Here is a 13,831-nt window from a genome sequence, read left to right as displayed (position 1 = left end):
CTACCCAATTCTTCGGTTGGACATCACCTCTCCATGTAAAAGAACACAACTACAATAATAAAAATTAAGATTTGAAGAAGGCCTCCAAAACTCTGTGACACACTCATCAAGGATATGAAAATAACAATAAGCAACACAAACCCACTGCTGCATGTAGAAATATTCATTTAACAATTCATGGATCCATAGTGTAACACATTCAACAACCATTATAGTAGATTATCTGCAACAAGTGGACGGCCAAAATTCAAAATTATGGGATATATTAATTGCTAGGCAGAAAACATGCAGGCAGATCAACCCGAATGGTGAGCAAAAACAAGAGCAGTGCCTCCGATGGAGACCATTCAATTGTCCAATTTTTTATTATTGGAAACAACATTTTTTTTCTCTCTAATTTTAAATTAGCAGGCATCAAGATCCCGGCATGGGGGCGGCTTTGGATCACTTAGCAAAGTTGTGTTCCCCCCTTCAGGTCCACTTCTTATACGATGTGGATTCTGAGTGCCAACCTGCAATATAAAACAGATATTAAAAGCAATATCTGGATAATATATAAAAGGAAATCATTGATCCATGGATGCTCGGTAATCATACCGCTGGTTTTTCCCCTCTTCTCAACATCTCAACGATCTCAACAACTCGCTTTGGAGTGACATCCTCCTATAAAAATAAAAATAAAAACAGAAATTAACTCCACAACTGAGTTAATGGAGACCAAAAATTGAAAATGGAAGCAAAATACACACATAGTAATTGTAAGTGTATCCTTCAGAACCAGTGGAGTAGTCGGCCACAGTAATCATGGGAGCATTAACACAAGAGCCCTGCAGAAAACCACTACAGTTAATCCCAATGCTTCATTGATTATTAAAATGTTCTGTTCCTCTTTTTTGTTGTTTTGTCACGGACAAATAAATCGGGACAAACGGTTAAGCCTCTAATTTAAAATCTCTTTCAGATACCATCTCAAGTAGTTTACAAGGAGATTCTCACCATGCATTCCATTTCCCCAACAGAAAACATGCCATCCTTCGTTACCTCTGCAGAAAAATAAGTAACACACATCAGTTGGTAAGAGTGTAAGTCTTACTCTGCAGTTCTAGGTTCCAGTTCTACAGGCCAGAACCCTTGAGACTTAAAAAAACTTGTAAAACAATAACAGACCATGGAGAAACAAAACATGACTCATCATACTCACCATTACGCTTCACTCCCAGGTGATTCAGTAAGGCCTCTTCTATTTCACGAGATCCACGTATCATACACGGTGTTGTGCCACAGACCAACAGATGATATTTGCCAACCTAAAAGCCCATTGCAAAAAATTGCAAAATGCAATTAGTATCTAGGCTCAAGCGTCTAAGTTTTAACCACATATCCATCTTATCTAATACAAAGAACTCGAAATCTCAAGAAGAAGAGATTATTTTAAAAAAAATTAATAAATAAACAAAAGAAAAGAAAACAGACCAAAGTACTCACCTTTGTCCGGTTGAACATTGAATAAAATGTTGCAACTTCATATACACGAATTGGTGCAACTTCTATAACCTTAGCCACCTGTACCACCCATGGTAGACCAGATTATTACTAGTATCAAAACAAAGGGAAAATGAGACCCTTTCAAACAACTACAGCTATATCAATTGATGGGAGTGAGAAGAGTGTCCAATGGTGACCTTATATCATACCACATCCCTTTTCTTCTTTTGGCAATAAAAATTAGCGTAAGCAAAATAGGAGGGGAAACCTATAAGGGAAGAACCGTCTGTAATTATTAAGAAAAAAAAATCTTTCTACATTTGCATCAATCTCGGTCTTCCATGAAAAGGGAATTTACCATATGGCACAGAATTGGCATTCGTTTTTTCCTATGATTTTTCACCTATTCTTTTTTTTTTTTTTTTTTTTTTTAACTATTTTGTGGGATGGAGGTTTCTTAGACTTTTTCTTTTCTTCTCTTTTTTTTTTTTTTTTTTTGGGGGGGGGGGGGGGGGGGGGCCCGGGGGTGTTAGGGGCTGACTGGCATGATTGGGGTGGAATGCACATGTTTTTTCAAACATGTAACATATGAAGATAGAACATAGACATGGATGGAGGCTTTTAGATTATATAAAATTACAATTTTGAAGGGCGCCCACTTAAGTGGGCTAAATTGCACGGCTCCCACCCTGCTCATATTGAAAAATTGCAAGTTACCCACCTTCACTTTCAAAGATTTGACCGTTAAGGTGTGTAACTTTAAATGACTCATATGCCCCCTTGTTATATGAAATGACCAAATTGCCCCTCAATCACTTAAGTGACCCAACTCCTAGGTGGGTGAAAGGATTCTCCCTTCACCCATCTTCTTCCCATACCTTGCCGGAAACCTCACATTGCTAGTGAGCACCAACACCCCTCCCTGCTGTCGACCACCACCACCCCTCTCTCTCTTAACACCAGATACCTTCCTAAAGGCATCTCCACTCTCATCGCATCCAAAAACCTGTGCAATCACCGCTGAAGAGGAAAAGAACTGAGGAAAAAATTTAAATCCCATCTGAAGGAAATGTGAAGGATCATAGTTATGTTTGTCAAAATCACATAAAAAATTTGCAGAAGTGAGTTCAAAGAAATCATCATTTGACCGGAAGACAATAGATCTTCTCAGTGAAATGGATTCTATGCCCGAACCTTGGATCATCAATCATCAATGGAAACCCTAAATTTGGATTGTAGAGCTTGTTTATCTGTTCAAAGAGATCAGATTGAAAGTCCACCGGATCGAGTAGAATGATAGCAAGAGACTCAGCAGTGATTCTGACGGATTTCAGCTGAAACTAAAGACAGAAACTCTTGTTTGAGGGTTAGGGTTTGAAATTGAAAGGATCATGTATAAGGGCATTAGAGTAACTCTCAAAGGGTTAACAATACTTTACGAACTAGAGACACTGTCGCTCCATATATTTGTAGACAGACAAGAAAGCGATCGTCTTTCCCAACTCAGATCTGAAATGAGCCAGAATCAACTCATTTGGTCGAGAAAATTACTACCAAAGACAGAGAGCGACAGAGAGAATCAATCAACAACAGCTCTGATCTGAATCAGATCGAGCAGATTCATCAATCCGACATTCCAATCATGAAATCCTGCATTTTTGTTGAATCCAATTTGAAATGCAAAAATGGAACAGTAAGGATTTAGATCAGGGTTTACGATCAGATCAACGAGCAATAAAGGTTTAGATCATGAAATCCTGCATTTTTCTTCACTTAAGTGGCACACACACACAAGAGAGAGAGAGAGAGAGAGAGAGATCTTTGGCAAGGGAAGGGCAGTGGTGGTTGCCAGCGATGTGGGGTTTCCAGCGGGGTATGGGAAGAAGGGTCACTTAAAGTGACTGAGGGCCAATTTGGTCATTTCATATAACAGGGGTATATAAGTCATCTAAAGTTACCCACTTTAACGGTCAAAGCTTGCAATTTTTCAACATGAGCAGGGTGAGTGCCGTGCAAGTTAGCCCACTTAAGTGGACAGTCAAGAATCTGAGGCCCACTTAAGTGGACAGTCAAGAATCTGAGGCCCACTTAAGTGGGTGCCCCTCAAAGCACTCCAGGTTTTTTTTACATACATGACATAATACAGGAGGTAGGACAATCCCTAGCCGTTTTGGACCCAATGACAACAGGTAAACAACAGACCCAAGAAACTGAAGCAGTTAAATGTAGGAGATTTGAGTTTATCCTTTAATTTTACAATTTCTTTTATTTTAGAAAAGTTGATACACACCACGATTGTAGAGGTGGTTAACTAATTACTACAGTTTCTAATTCAGCAATCCGATAAAACTCACTTTTTATGTTCTTCATCCTTCTCCACCTTCAAAGAGAATTTTGTTGCTGTCCAATCTGTCAGTAGTGAATTATAGTTCTTCTCTTCACTTTAATTCAGTTTTCTCTGTTTCAATTTTCTATCCTTGTCAGTTTCTCATCATTAAATTGTTAATTTCCTTTAATATCCAACTTTAGTTCTCAAGGTTCAAAAGCTTATTTCAAATTAGCGTCTCAACAAGGTCACTGTAATCAAGATCCCAACACTGTGAGATAGTGTAATTTGCCTTTCCCAGCTTCATGTTTCAGTGAGAAAGTGGACATACCTGATTCCGAAGAGAAATTTGTTTTAGGCTTAATAAACATATTTCAAATTGAAGAAAACTATCAATTCCACGTTTCAGATTTGCACTCTCTGTGGACAGCAAAAGTCAAACCCTAAATGTAAAATTGCCTATCATACACACTGTTTGAGTGCTATGAAACTCAGTTGGCAAATATACCAATTAAATTATGCAATAATGGATAGACACATAAAATTGGAACTTCTTTCCCTCTGGTTAGAATCCATACCCCTTGGGGTTCTAGGGGATTGCCTACACTGTAGCTTTCTCGTGATACAAAATGTGAACTTATCAAAAAAAGAAGAAAAAAAATTAATGGTTAAAGACTTAAAAAGTATGTAGTACAAACTATAAAGTACAATGAAGTATGAAGAATGCTTATTACAGAAACCCAACCCAAATACGTTGAATAATACTAAGACACAGACATCCTAGTCATTCACATCCAAGCAATACATTGCTATAAGCAAGCATCAATTTCTACATAGTGACGTGGACCCCAGTAGTACTAAGTGATGATGTGGCAAAAATAAAAGAACAAAAATCCAAGGTTTTCCCCTCTCCTCTAGGTCCAGCAGTTTTAGGGTTAGGTATTCTGTACCAATTCAACAATACAGTACAAAATACTGCAATCTCAACACAATTTCAATCATTTTTTCTGAAACATTGCAGACCATCTCAACTAGGAGATCCTCTAGTTCTCTGAGATCTTGGCGAGCTTTAGAACTTTGGTTTTATGGGATAATGGATATCTTACTTTTACCATTTCAGGGCTCTAATTTATCAAAGTTTCTGCTGTATTTTTTACTACTAAAATTCAGGATTTTTAGTCTTGATTGGTTTCAGCCTACCTACCATACCCCATCACTTTTTCATGACTCGCGTTTATTATGATGATCTTGTAACAATAGCATGTAACCCCCTCTTAATCAATAAAACTGTTCCAAAAGAACATGCATGGGGAAAGCTAAGAGATGATTGGATATAACCAAAATCATTCATACTTGACTAAAGCTCATTGCAACTCAGAACCATTGATTGTCAATATACTGTCCTAATATTAAAATGTCCACCATCCTTTTTTTTTTTTTTTTTTGTTAGGGGGTATATCAATTATCAACCTTGTCTTACTGGACCAAAAAGACCTTTAGATAGGAGCTTCAAATACTCAAGCAAACCAAATTTTAATAAAGGAATCATATAAAACAAAACCAGCTTGAAATAAATCAGTCATAACATACTGCATTCATTGCTGAAACTGGTAGCCACCCTCCATGTTGCTGCTGTGCAAGGTCCAGCAGGGGGATGACAGCAGATTGCTTGTAGTTGGACGGGTAGTGAGACAATATCTCATTGACCTACAGAACATAAATCAGCCTAATAATCAATCTTCCAAAAAACCATAGTTCGATAATGTCATGTACACACCAAACAAATCGAATGCTTAAAAAAGCTAGTTGGTCAATGGATAGGGATAGATGAGACAATACATATTGATAAAGGTAGACACACAGGAATGAAATGAATATCACAGATTATTTCAGTCCACCAATTGCAGAATGAACTTCTATTCATAAAGTTGACTTTTATCACATTGTAAAGTATCACCCAGGCCCATTTCCAAATTGAACTTTACCTATCTTGATAATATAACAATTATATAGTGGTACATCAAAGCAAGATTTTCAGATTTTTAATAACAATTCTATAGATGTTTAAATGGCACATAGATTCAAAAGGATTCATTCACATTCTTTATCTGTGAACAACAAATTCTTTTTTTCACAATTTAGTGAATTATTCCTATATTTCACATAAACATCAACTGCTTTGCTCCCATAATCTTAATAGTTTGCAAATGAATATAATTTCCTATAAGCCTCCAGAAAAGCAGTGTACAGCATTGGCATATTTGAAGCAATCTAGTTAAACAACTGTTAAATCACAGTCATCTAAAGTTAGCAACAAGGTGAATGGGTAAAAAAACAGATGTCGGATGGTCTTCTTAACAACAAAAATAACAGGTAAACAGGCAAATAAAACATAGAATGGTGAAAACAAGGGCAAACAACCTGTACATGTTTCAAACATGTAGCTTTCAGAAAAAAGAAACCCAAAAACAAAGTGACACTAATCTAAAATGAGTGAGTTTTTATTTCTTTGATACATCACTTGACCTTGAATTGAAGATGATATCATGAGAAGTGCAACATCTCGAGTCATCTTAATGTCGAACACTTGCTGCTTGGCTTTTTACCGTATACTACGCAGTAAAACAGCAAACAGCATATAAAACGCCAAAAAAAAAGGGAATGAATTTAGCTGAAAAGATCCAGGTAACTCATTCCCACCCGCTTATTCCAGTAGTCACATTTCAAGGAGTATGTTGTAGTCTGATGGACAAACAAGCCCCAAATAAGAGCTAAATGGTAACCAATGCCAAGGAGTTGAGATAGGCCTAGTGGAGCTATTTAGATGGATCTCACAGCCTTCTACACAAGTAAAGGAGATTCTGCTATGAAGCAGTAAGTTCAATAGAGGATCAGACCTCAGGATATTCAATTGTATAGGGGTTTGTATAAAAGTGATAGGTTTCCTAGGCATAATATCAATAAAATCCAATTCTACAGAGGTTAATAGATGAATGAAGGAACTTCTTTAAGTATAACATCAATGCAAAAAGTCTCCATGCAAAGTATCATGAGCCACAGTACTTCCCAGCCCAGTTGAAAGTTATTTGCACAAAAGGTTGCCCACAAGATCAGCCCTTGTTTATTTGATGAATATGTGAATCAGAAAACGATGTTTTATCAGGAAATAGCTAAGAAATGCAGAGCTATTTTTCAGAAGGAATTCTCTGAGCTCGAAGACCAAGACCCACTTCAGCATGGAGCATCCTCCTTTTTACCTAGATCATATTGCCTTTCCTACAAAAGTTCACTACCATATCTAACTGAAATGATAATCCTAATGAAATGTGCTTTTAATGAGTAATGTGACCATAAAGTTAGAGGTAACCATTCATCCCAAAAGAAAAAAAGTTAAAGATACCTCTTCTTAAATATCGACAGCCACTTCTCTTCCTTTCCAAACTAGAACCAAAATGTCTGAACCATAAATGAAGGCAAGTCCAGTTCCAAATTAAGAGGAATAAATCTCCCCAATTTCCTCATTCAATTAACATCAAACTAGACATGATTCCAGAATTCCTCTACGTGGCCCCAAGACAGGCAACTTGTTCAAATTTAAAGCTCACACAAATAGAGTGTTAAATAAGGACTAGAGGTAGAATTGTCCATGAGAGTATTACTTGTACTTACTCTATTCTATTATAAATAAAGTATGGCGTCTGTCAACAAACGCCACCATTCCCCAAATTTCAATTTGGTATTAGAGTGAGGATCCACATCATGGTACCATAGTACCTCCACTACCTTCCTAGCACTACCCCTACTCATGTCTCTTTCATATCCTTTCTCAAGTATAGAAACTAACACAGCCCTCAGTGGTGATTGTTGTCTTCACTGACGGAACTATGTTTTCTATGTCTTGAGCAAGTTAAAACACGTTTACTATTGTATCAACAAAATTACCTAAAAAATCTAGATAGTCTTGCTTCAGAATCAAGAGCATCGGTTCAAATTACTTTGGTTGGTCCCAGTTCAGCTGATACATTAAATAGGCTTAATCAATAATTAGTTCAGGTCATCGAACTTAACTAAGTGGAGAGATAATATTTTGGGCCAGAAACTGGGATAATTAATTAAATGGGTTCAATGATGAATGCATGATATTGGTTCAAATGGCAATGGTGAACTAACACATTTGTACAATGGTGATTATAATTTGGGTGCACCAGCTGCATAGAATAGAAGTGGACCATATTCAAGTTCTATTTTAGTAAGCCAGTTGTTCAAAGAGAGAGGGCAGTAATTATGTTTTACATGAACTCTACATTCAATACAAGAAGCCTGGGCAGATTTGAAAATCACTATATTATGCCAAGGACAGGTGGCGTGAAAGCCAATAGATTCCATAAAATCAGAATTTCTTAAGAAGAGGATAAGGAGAAGTTGTATTAGGACTGGACTCTTATAGATGTGGGGGGGGGTCTTTATCCTATTTAATTATTTAGCCTTTACTGCAGATATAATTCAGTTACAAGAAGGATTTGATTCTCATTAAATCATAGTTTTCTAAATCAAAAAAGTCCTTGCAGTCCACAACAGAACCCAAAAGGGAAATCCCGTCTTTGTCCTGGTCACGCACAAGCTTGGTTGCCGACTATAGTGTGACATACATAAGTAATTGGGCAGAATACCTGAGACTTTTTAACTACAGAGTAAAAAGGAGGTGATATAATCTGAAGCAGCATGCATCATAGAACCGACACACAGAAATTAGCAAGTTTTACATTGAAGGCTTCAAGTGTGTTTGCATCTGCTTTTGAAGTCTGAGATTCAAGTTCCGGATCATGCAAGTTGCTGCCTTAATTTGCTGTGAAGAAAAGAGGTGAATGCTTGTTGATGTATGAAGTTGAGAACCTGTTTGCAAAGAAGGCACCCTTGGATTTTCTGTACTGCTTTTGTCATCTGAGATGTGCACACTGAGAAAAGGAATTATTGTGATGCTTATATTCTGCTGGCAATTTGATTATGATCAAATGGTGCAATGCCTGAAATTCTTGTATTACTTGGTGCTACTGCAAGTAACTAAATTTCAGAATGCCAGTCACCTTCCATATGATCTAAGAGTGCCATTATCCTACTGCTAATAAATTTAAATTCCGTAATCCAAGTTATCATTCACTTGAGGCAATATGGAAGTTGTGTCGGTACCTTGAAGGTGCTGCTGTCATAGTTTATTTATCCAAGTATAAGCGGCTTTTATTGTGATTTTCAAATGCTTGCTATGCTGAGTATTGAAGAAGCCATTATTGTTTGCGTCATTGGTGCAATCCTGTTGATCCTATTTCAAGTTTAAAATTGTTCCTCCGCCAAGAGGTGATACCTTATATCTTCTATTGTATTCTCCGAAGAGATTAGAGATTTTTCAGATTCTGATTCATACTACATATCATATTTAGCACTGTTATATGGATTCACTGCCACAACATTTTCAAGATATCAACACCTTGTCTGAGAATGTGGTGACGGTGAGAAGAAATAGAAGTCAAAGAAGTTACTGCTACATTGTTTATTTAATATCTGATATTTGCAACAATGGATGTATCCTCCAGGTGAACCACATAATTCTCTGTGTGCTTTGTGGGTTGTGTTCGTGCCTATGGGTTATTGCTGACAAGTGTGCATCTGAGGGACTGCATTTAGATATCACTAATTCAAACACCCCCCCCCCCAAAAAAAAAAAAAAAAAGTGATCAATTGGGTATAACAGCTTACCCCTCTGTCTTGATTGCTATAACCTGAAAACCTCTGTTCTTTGCAAAGATTAATTGTTGTCTCTGCTGTTGCACACATGAATTATTTTCTCTATCAGCAGTTATGCCAAGCATCACCATTGCATCAACAAGACTGAAGGACTGAGTTGTAGAACCCATGTTAATTCAAATCTCTATCCAAATCTCGCTTGAATCTTCCATTCTCTTCTGGCTAGAGCCCTGGCATCCGTTGGCCGTTCTCTATTCTCTCCTTGGACCCCGCGCTGTCTATGAGACCCGCATCCCCAAGTCTACCACCCTTGATGCCTTCATCTCCAATGGAACTTGGTCCCCTCTCCCCCATCCCAGTCTCACACATGTTTGGAATGCTCTCCCCCTATCCTTAGCCAGTCGCGTGACTCCACCATTTGGACCCCTTCACCCACAAAATCCTGCATCCTCCGCCTGGAACCTTCTTCGTCCCCACCACCCCCCTGTTCCTTCGTCCCAGTTGGTTTGGTTTAAAGGTCACATCCCCCGCCATACCCTCACTCTCAGGAGAGCTCTCAACCTCGCCCTCCCAACCCAATCATTCCTCATTAGCCACCACATCCCTACCATCCTAGCTGTTCTCTTTGCTGGAATGGTTCAGAGGACATTGGGCACCTTTTTTTCTCCTGCCCCCTTTCTCCGTCCCTATGGGATAGAGCCCTTACCTCCATTTGGCCACGCTCGAGACGATCTCATGGATTTGTTAGGGATTGGTCTTAGATCTTGAGAAATTTAGCTGGTCACTCTATTTGCAATCGTCTTGGCAAGCTAGTTTTCGGTGCCACCATCCACCATCTCTGGTGGGAGCATAACATTAGAAGATGGACTTCCAAATCTTGCTCTCTTGACTTGATTTGGAGAGCCATCTATTTTGATGTCTCTTCCAAATTGCTATCTATCACCCATCCCCCTGTGGCTGACTCCCCCAGAAATAGGTTAATTGTTAGTTTTCGGGGCCTCAACTCGTCTTTTATTCCCCCTCCTTGAGCTCTGTGGGCTCCCATTGTCTGCACTTCTTTTGCTTTGCTAGTTGTTTTAATATAATTATCTATTCATCCCACACAAAAAAAAAAAAAAAAAACTTTCCTTCATTCCATATCTATCATTTTAGATTTTTTTTTTTTTAGGGGGGGGATTATTTGATGTATTCCCGTTCTTGTTTCCTGTCTATCAATTCCTAGTCTTTGTCGGATATACAGGTGAAAGAAACAAGCCTATTAGTGCTGGTCTGTCTGATAAAAATTTGAGTATTCACAATTTCCTAATTATATAGTTTCTCAGCAATTTGATGCACCCTAATATTACATGGCTACCGTACATGGGTTTATATATTTATATATTAAACCCATTACATCAACAAACCCAGAATAAGAAGCCTAAGGTATATAGAAACAAACCATGGCCCAAAATAAAATCTTAGGAAGTCCAACGACCGAATAGGAAAGGCTTAACTACACCAACCTAGCTCCTTAACTGCACCAACCTACCTCTATCTCCCAATTATCTAATCCAATCTACAAAAATTCTCTATATAAACTAAGAGTGTGAATCAATTTTCAAGTAAATAGATAAACCCCTGCATATACTACTCAACCAAAACAACATTTGGAAATGATTCACCTACCTTCATGCTCTACAAGTTTTTACCAATTGAAGGAAGTGTTCCTGCATCAAGGAAGGGACACACATGAAGCTACTTCCATTTTCATTATCTAAATTACTAGGTTACTTACATAGCAGTGGCTGTCATTGTATCCAGTGGAGGTTTGTGGTGCGCCTTGTACAAGCCTTTAAGGAAGTGTTTATGTGACTATATGTGATATTTTTCCTTGGTGATGTTCAATGGAGAAAGAACAAAGACGGTAAAATATGGAAAAGGGTGCATAATTATTTTGCAGTAGTTAATTTTTGTCATTCAGAATAAATCAAACTGCCTATCCTCTATCTTTTTTGGCTAGCAAGTCACTTCAATCTCACCAAGTGGAACTTATTTCCTTCTCTTGGCTATCAATTCTGTCTCATAAAAAACCTCACAAAAACTCCTCCTCGCTTTGAAAACAAGATGGATAGCTAATAGTGACAACCTAAAGGCATTTTTAATGAGAACTTTGCAACAACTGGTCCATGAGCATTAAGTCTTCCCTATTGGCTTCTTACCGTTCTCTCCAACAGAGGATTCCATATGGTAGATCTGAAATTCAAGCCACTTGGTGAACCAAATACACTATGTGTAGGACGCTTACTTGTAGCATACGTCCAACTATCTACTACCCAAATGTCTACTTTACAAATCCTAGTGAGGACATGCTATTATTTTTAGTTAACCTTGCCTAAAGACAACCCCAAGGCTTTTCAAATTCATAGCATAATGAATTGCTTAATCCTAAAACCAGTCCAAAAAAGACCAAGGTGTCATCTACTTATAGTAAGTGTGAAATAAACAGTGCACGTTCAAGCATCCTCATTCTCTCTATCATTTTCAATACCTCCTGAAACAAAAGCAGTATCCTCAATGCCTAACGTAAAAGAATAGCTGTCTCTGGAGAGAGGGACCCTCATCCATCCTGCTTGAGGACAGCCAAAATACGTCCCCGGGGAATCTTAGATTGCTATAAGTATTAAGCCTCAGACTCAAAAAATCTAGTTGATTACGATGTTGCTTATCATCAGATCCATTCTACATGTAGAATTATACTACATTTCCTCGACAAGCCGACAGATTTCATTTTAACCGAGCACACGTTGTGCGAAAGGAGAAAAAATAGATAGCAAGAAATTAGATATCCTGGCAGATATTTTCAGGTCAATAAGTAAAAGATAATAGAGAGAACTCAGAGTTATAACACTCACTGACCTTTTCCTTGTTTACATTGCTGAACTCCCACGGAGTCTCAGGATTGTTATCAGGTGAATCGATATGCTTTGGAAGACCAAACAATGAAACGAAAGGCAAAATTAAATAAATCACAAAGGTTCCCAGCAGGGATCAAGAAATCGATTAGGGTAAGGAAAAACTCACGTAATTCAGAGCAGTAGAGAATGAGCGAGAGGTCTGCAAATGAAATCAGACATAATAAAAATGTGAGATCAAATCAAATCGGAGGAGAAAGAGGGTTGAGTGATCAATTAATGACCTGTGAAGATTGACGAAATATTTGGCGGATCTCAACCAGCCTCTTGCTCACAAGACGAGCTGCTGGTGCGAACATGGCTCCGTATCTATGAGATGGGGGGCGGAAATGGAAGAAAGTCGTCCAACTTAACAGGTTTTCGCACTCTTGAGTTTGCAGGATTGCAGGTGGTGCGGTGCGTACAACTCACTCGGCTTACATTAGTCCCTTGTCCATATAGCCGTCTGATGACCACACGCTCGCATTCACTGCATGCGCTGCCACGTATCAGACTCATTCTGGGAGTAAGCCTGAAATCCTAATCTTACGGTTCTGGTTACTTCCTGTGGGTCCGAGTGAATGGACGATCGATTGCCAACTTGAAAGCATAAACTGAGGTCCCGAGTTCGGCGAATCCTTTATAATTTTAGGAACCTGAAAAGCTTTTTAGTGGAGAGGTCATGGATTCAACTCCTATCGGCGGCACATGTAATATCCCTATTCCTATATATAAAAAGCGTATTTATACAAAAAAAAAAATTTGAATAAATTCACTTTGTTTTTCGGAATTAGAAATCCATTTAGTAATTCAATTTCTTTTTTTTTTTTGGTAATTCAATTTCTAAAACTACATTCTTTCTAGTTTTTTTTCTTCTTGTCAAGGGAAAAAATTATCAATCTAAGGGAAAGAAGAAAAATGAGAGAAAACCATCAAATATGGAGAGTCCCAAAGTGACAGCCCCCTTGGCTAAGGTCACCAGATCTTCCATTTTTCCTCCTCTTACCGGAACGATCTTTTTCTCCTCCTACCGGACTGATTGTTAATCCACCTCACCCTTCATCTCTCTTGCCTTCTTCCCAACGTCTTTACTCAATACCTAGTCTTTCTCTTGCCTTTTTACCCTCCTTCCCACCTGTAGCTGAGCATCAAATGGAGGAAAACTCAAACCAACAACACAACCAAAATATGTCTTCTCAGACTGAGGTGTGTATTGTCGATGAGAATATGGAAACAGCTTATCTACTTCCAAAAATCTACCCTAGTTGAAAAGATAATGAAGCTAAGAAATACCGCATTTAGGCAGTTACTAAGACTGCATTTGTTTGCAAAGGTGGGGTGAGAAAAAAAA

The 13,831-nt window shown here is 38.2% G+C and overlaps 1 protein-coding gene across 1 annotated transcript; it reads right to left on the bottom strand.

Moving 5' to 3' along the window:
* Positions 1-115: 115 nt before the first annotated feature.
* Positions 116-12,911, bottom strand: LOC149028412 (NADH-ubiquinone oxidoreductase 24 kDa subunit). Its single transcript, XM_089136419.1, has 10 exons — positions 12,726-12,911; positions 12,611-12,643; positions 12,446-12,511; positions 5,402-5,518; positions 1,486-1,563; positions 1,202-1,307; positions 997-1,043; positions 750-827; positions 598-663; positions 116-512 (listed from the first exon to the last, which is right to left on the bottom strand). Exons 1-10 carry the CDS (start codon positions 12,798-12,800, stop codon positions 405-407), a joined length of 774 nt encoding a protein of 257 aa, XP_088992545.1. The 5' UTR covers positions 12,801-12,911; the 3' UTR covers positions 116-404.
* Between the last annotated feature and the right edge of the window lie 920 nt (positions 12,912-13,831).

This window comes from Hakea prostrata, chromosome 1 (genome assembly GCF_041222555.1).
Source record: "Hakea prostrata isolate BN-2017 chromosome 1, UWA_Hpros_2, whole genome shotgun sequence".
NCBI lineage: Eukaryota > Viridiplantae > Streptophyta > Magnoliopsida > Proteales > Proteaceae > Hakea > Hakea prostrata.
The sequence above is the reverse complement of the archived record's forward strand: the minus strand, read 5'-3'. Positions and strand labels throughout refer to the sequence as shown.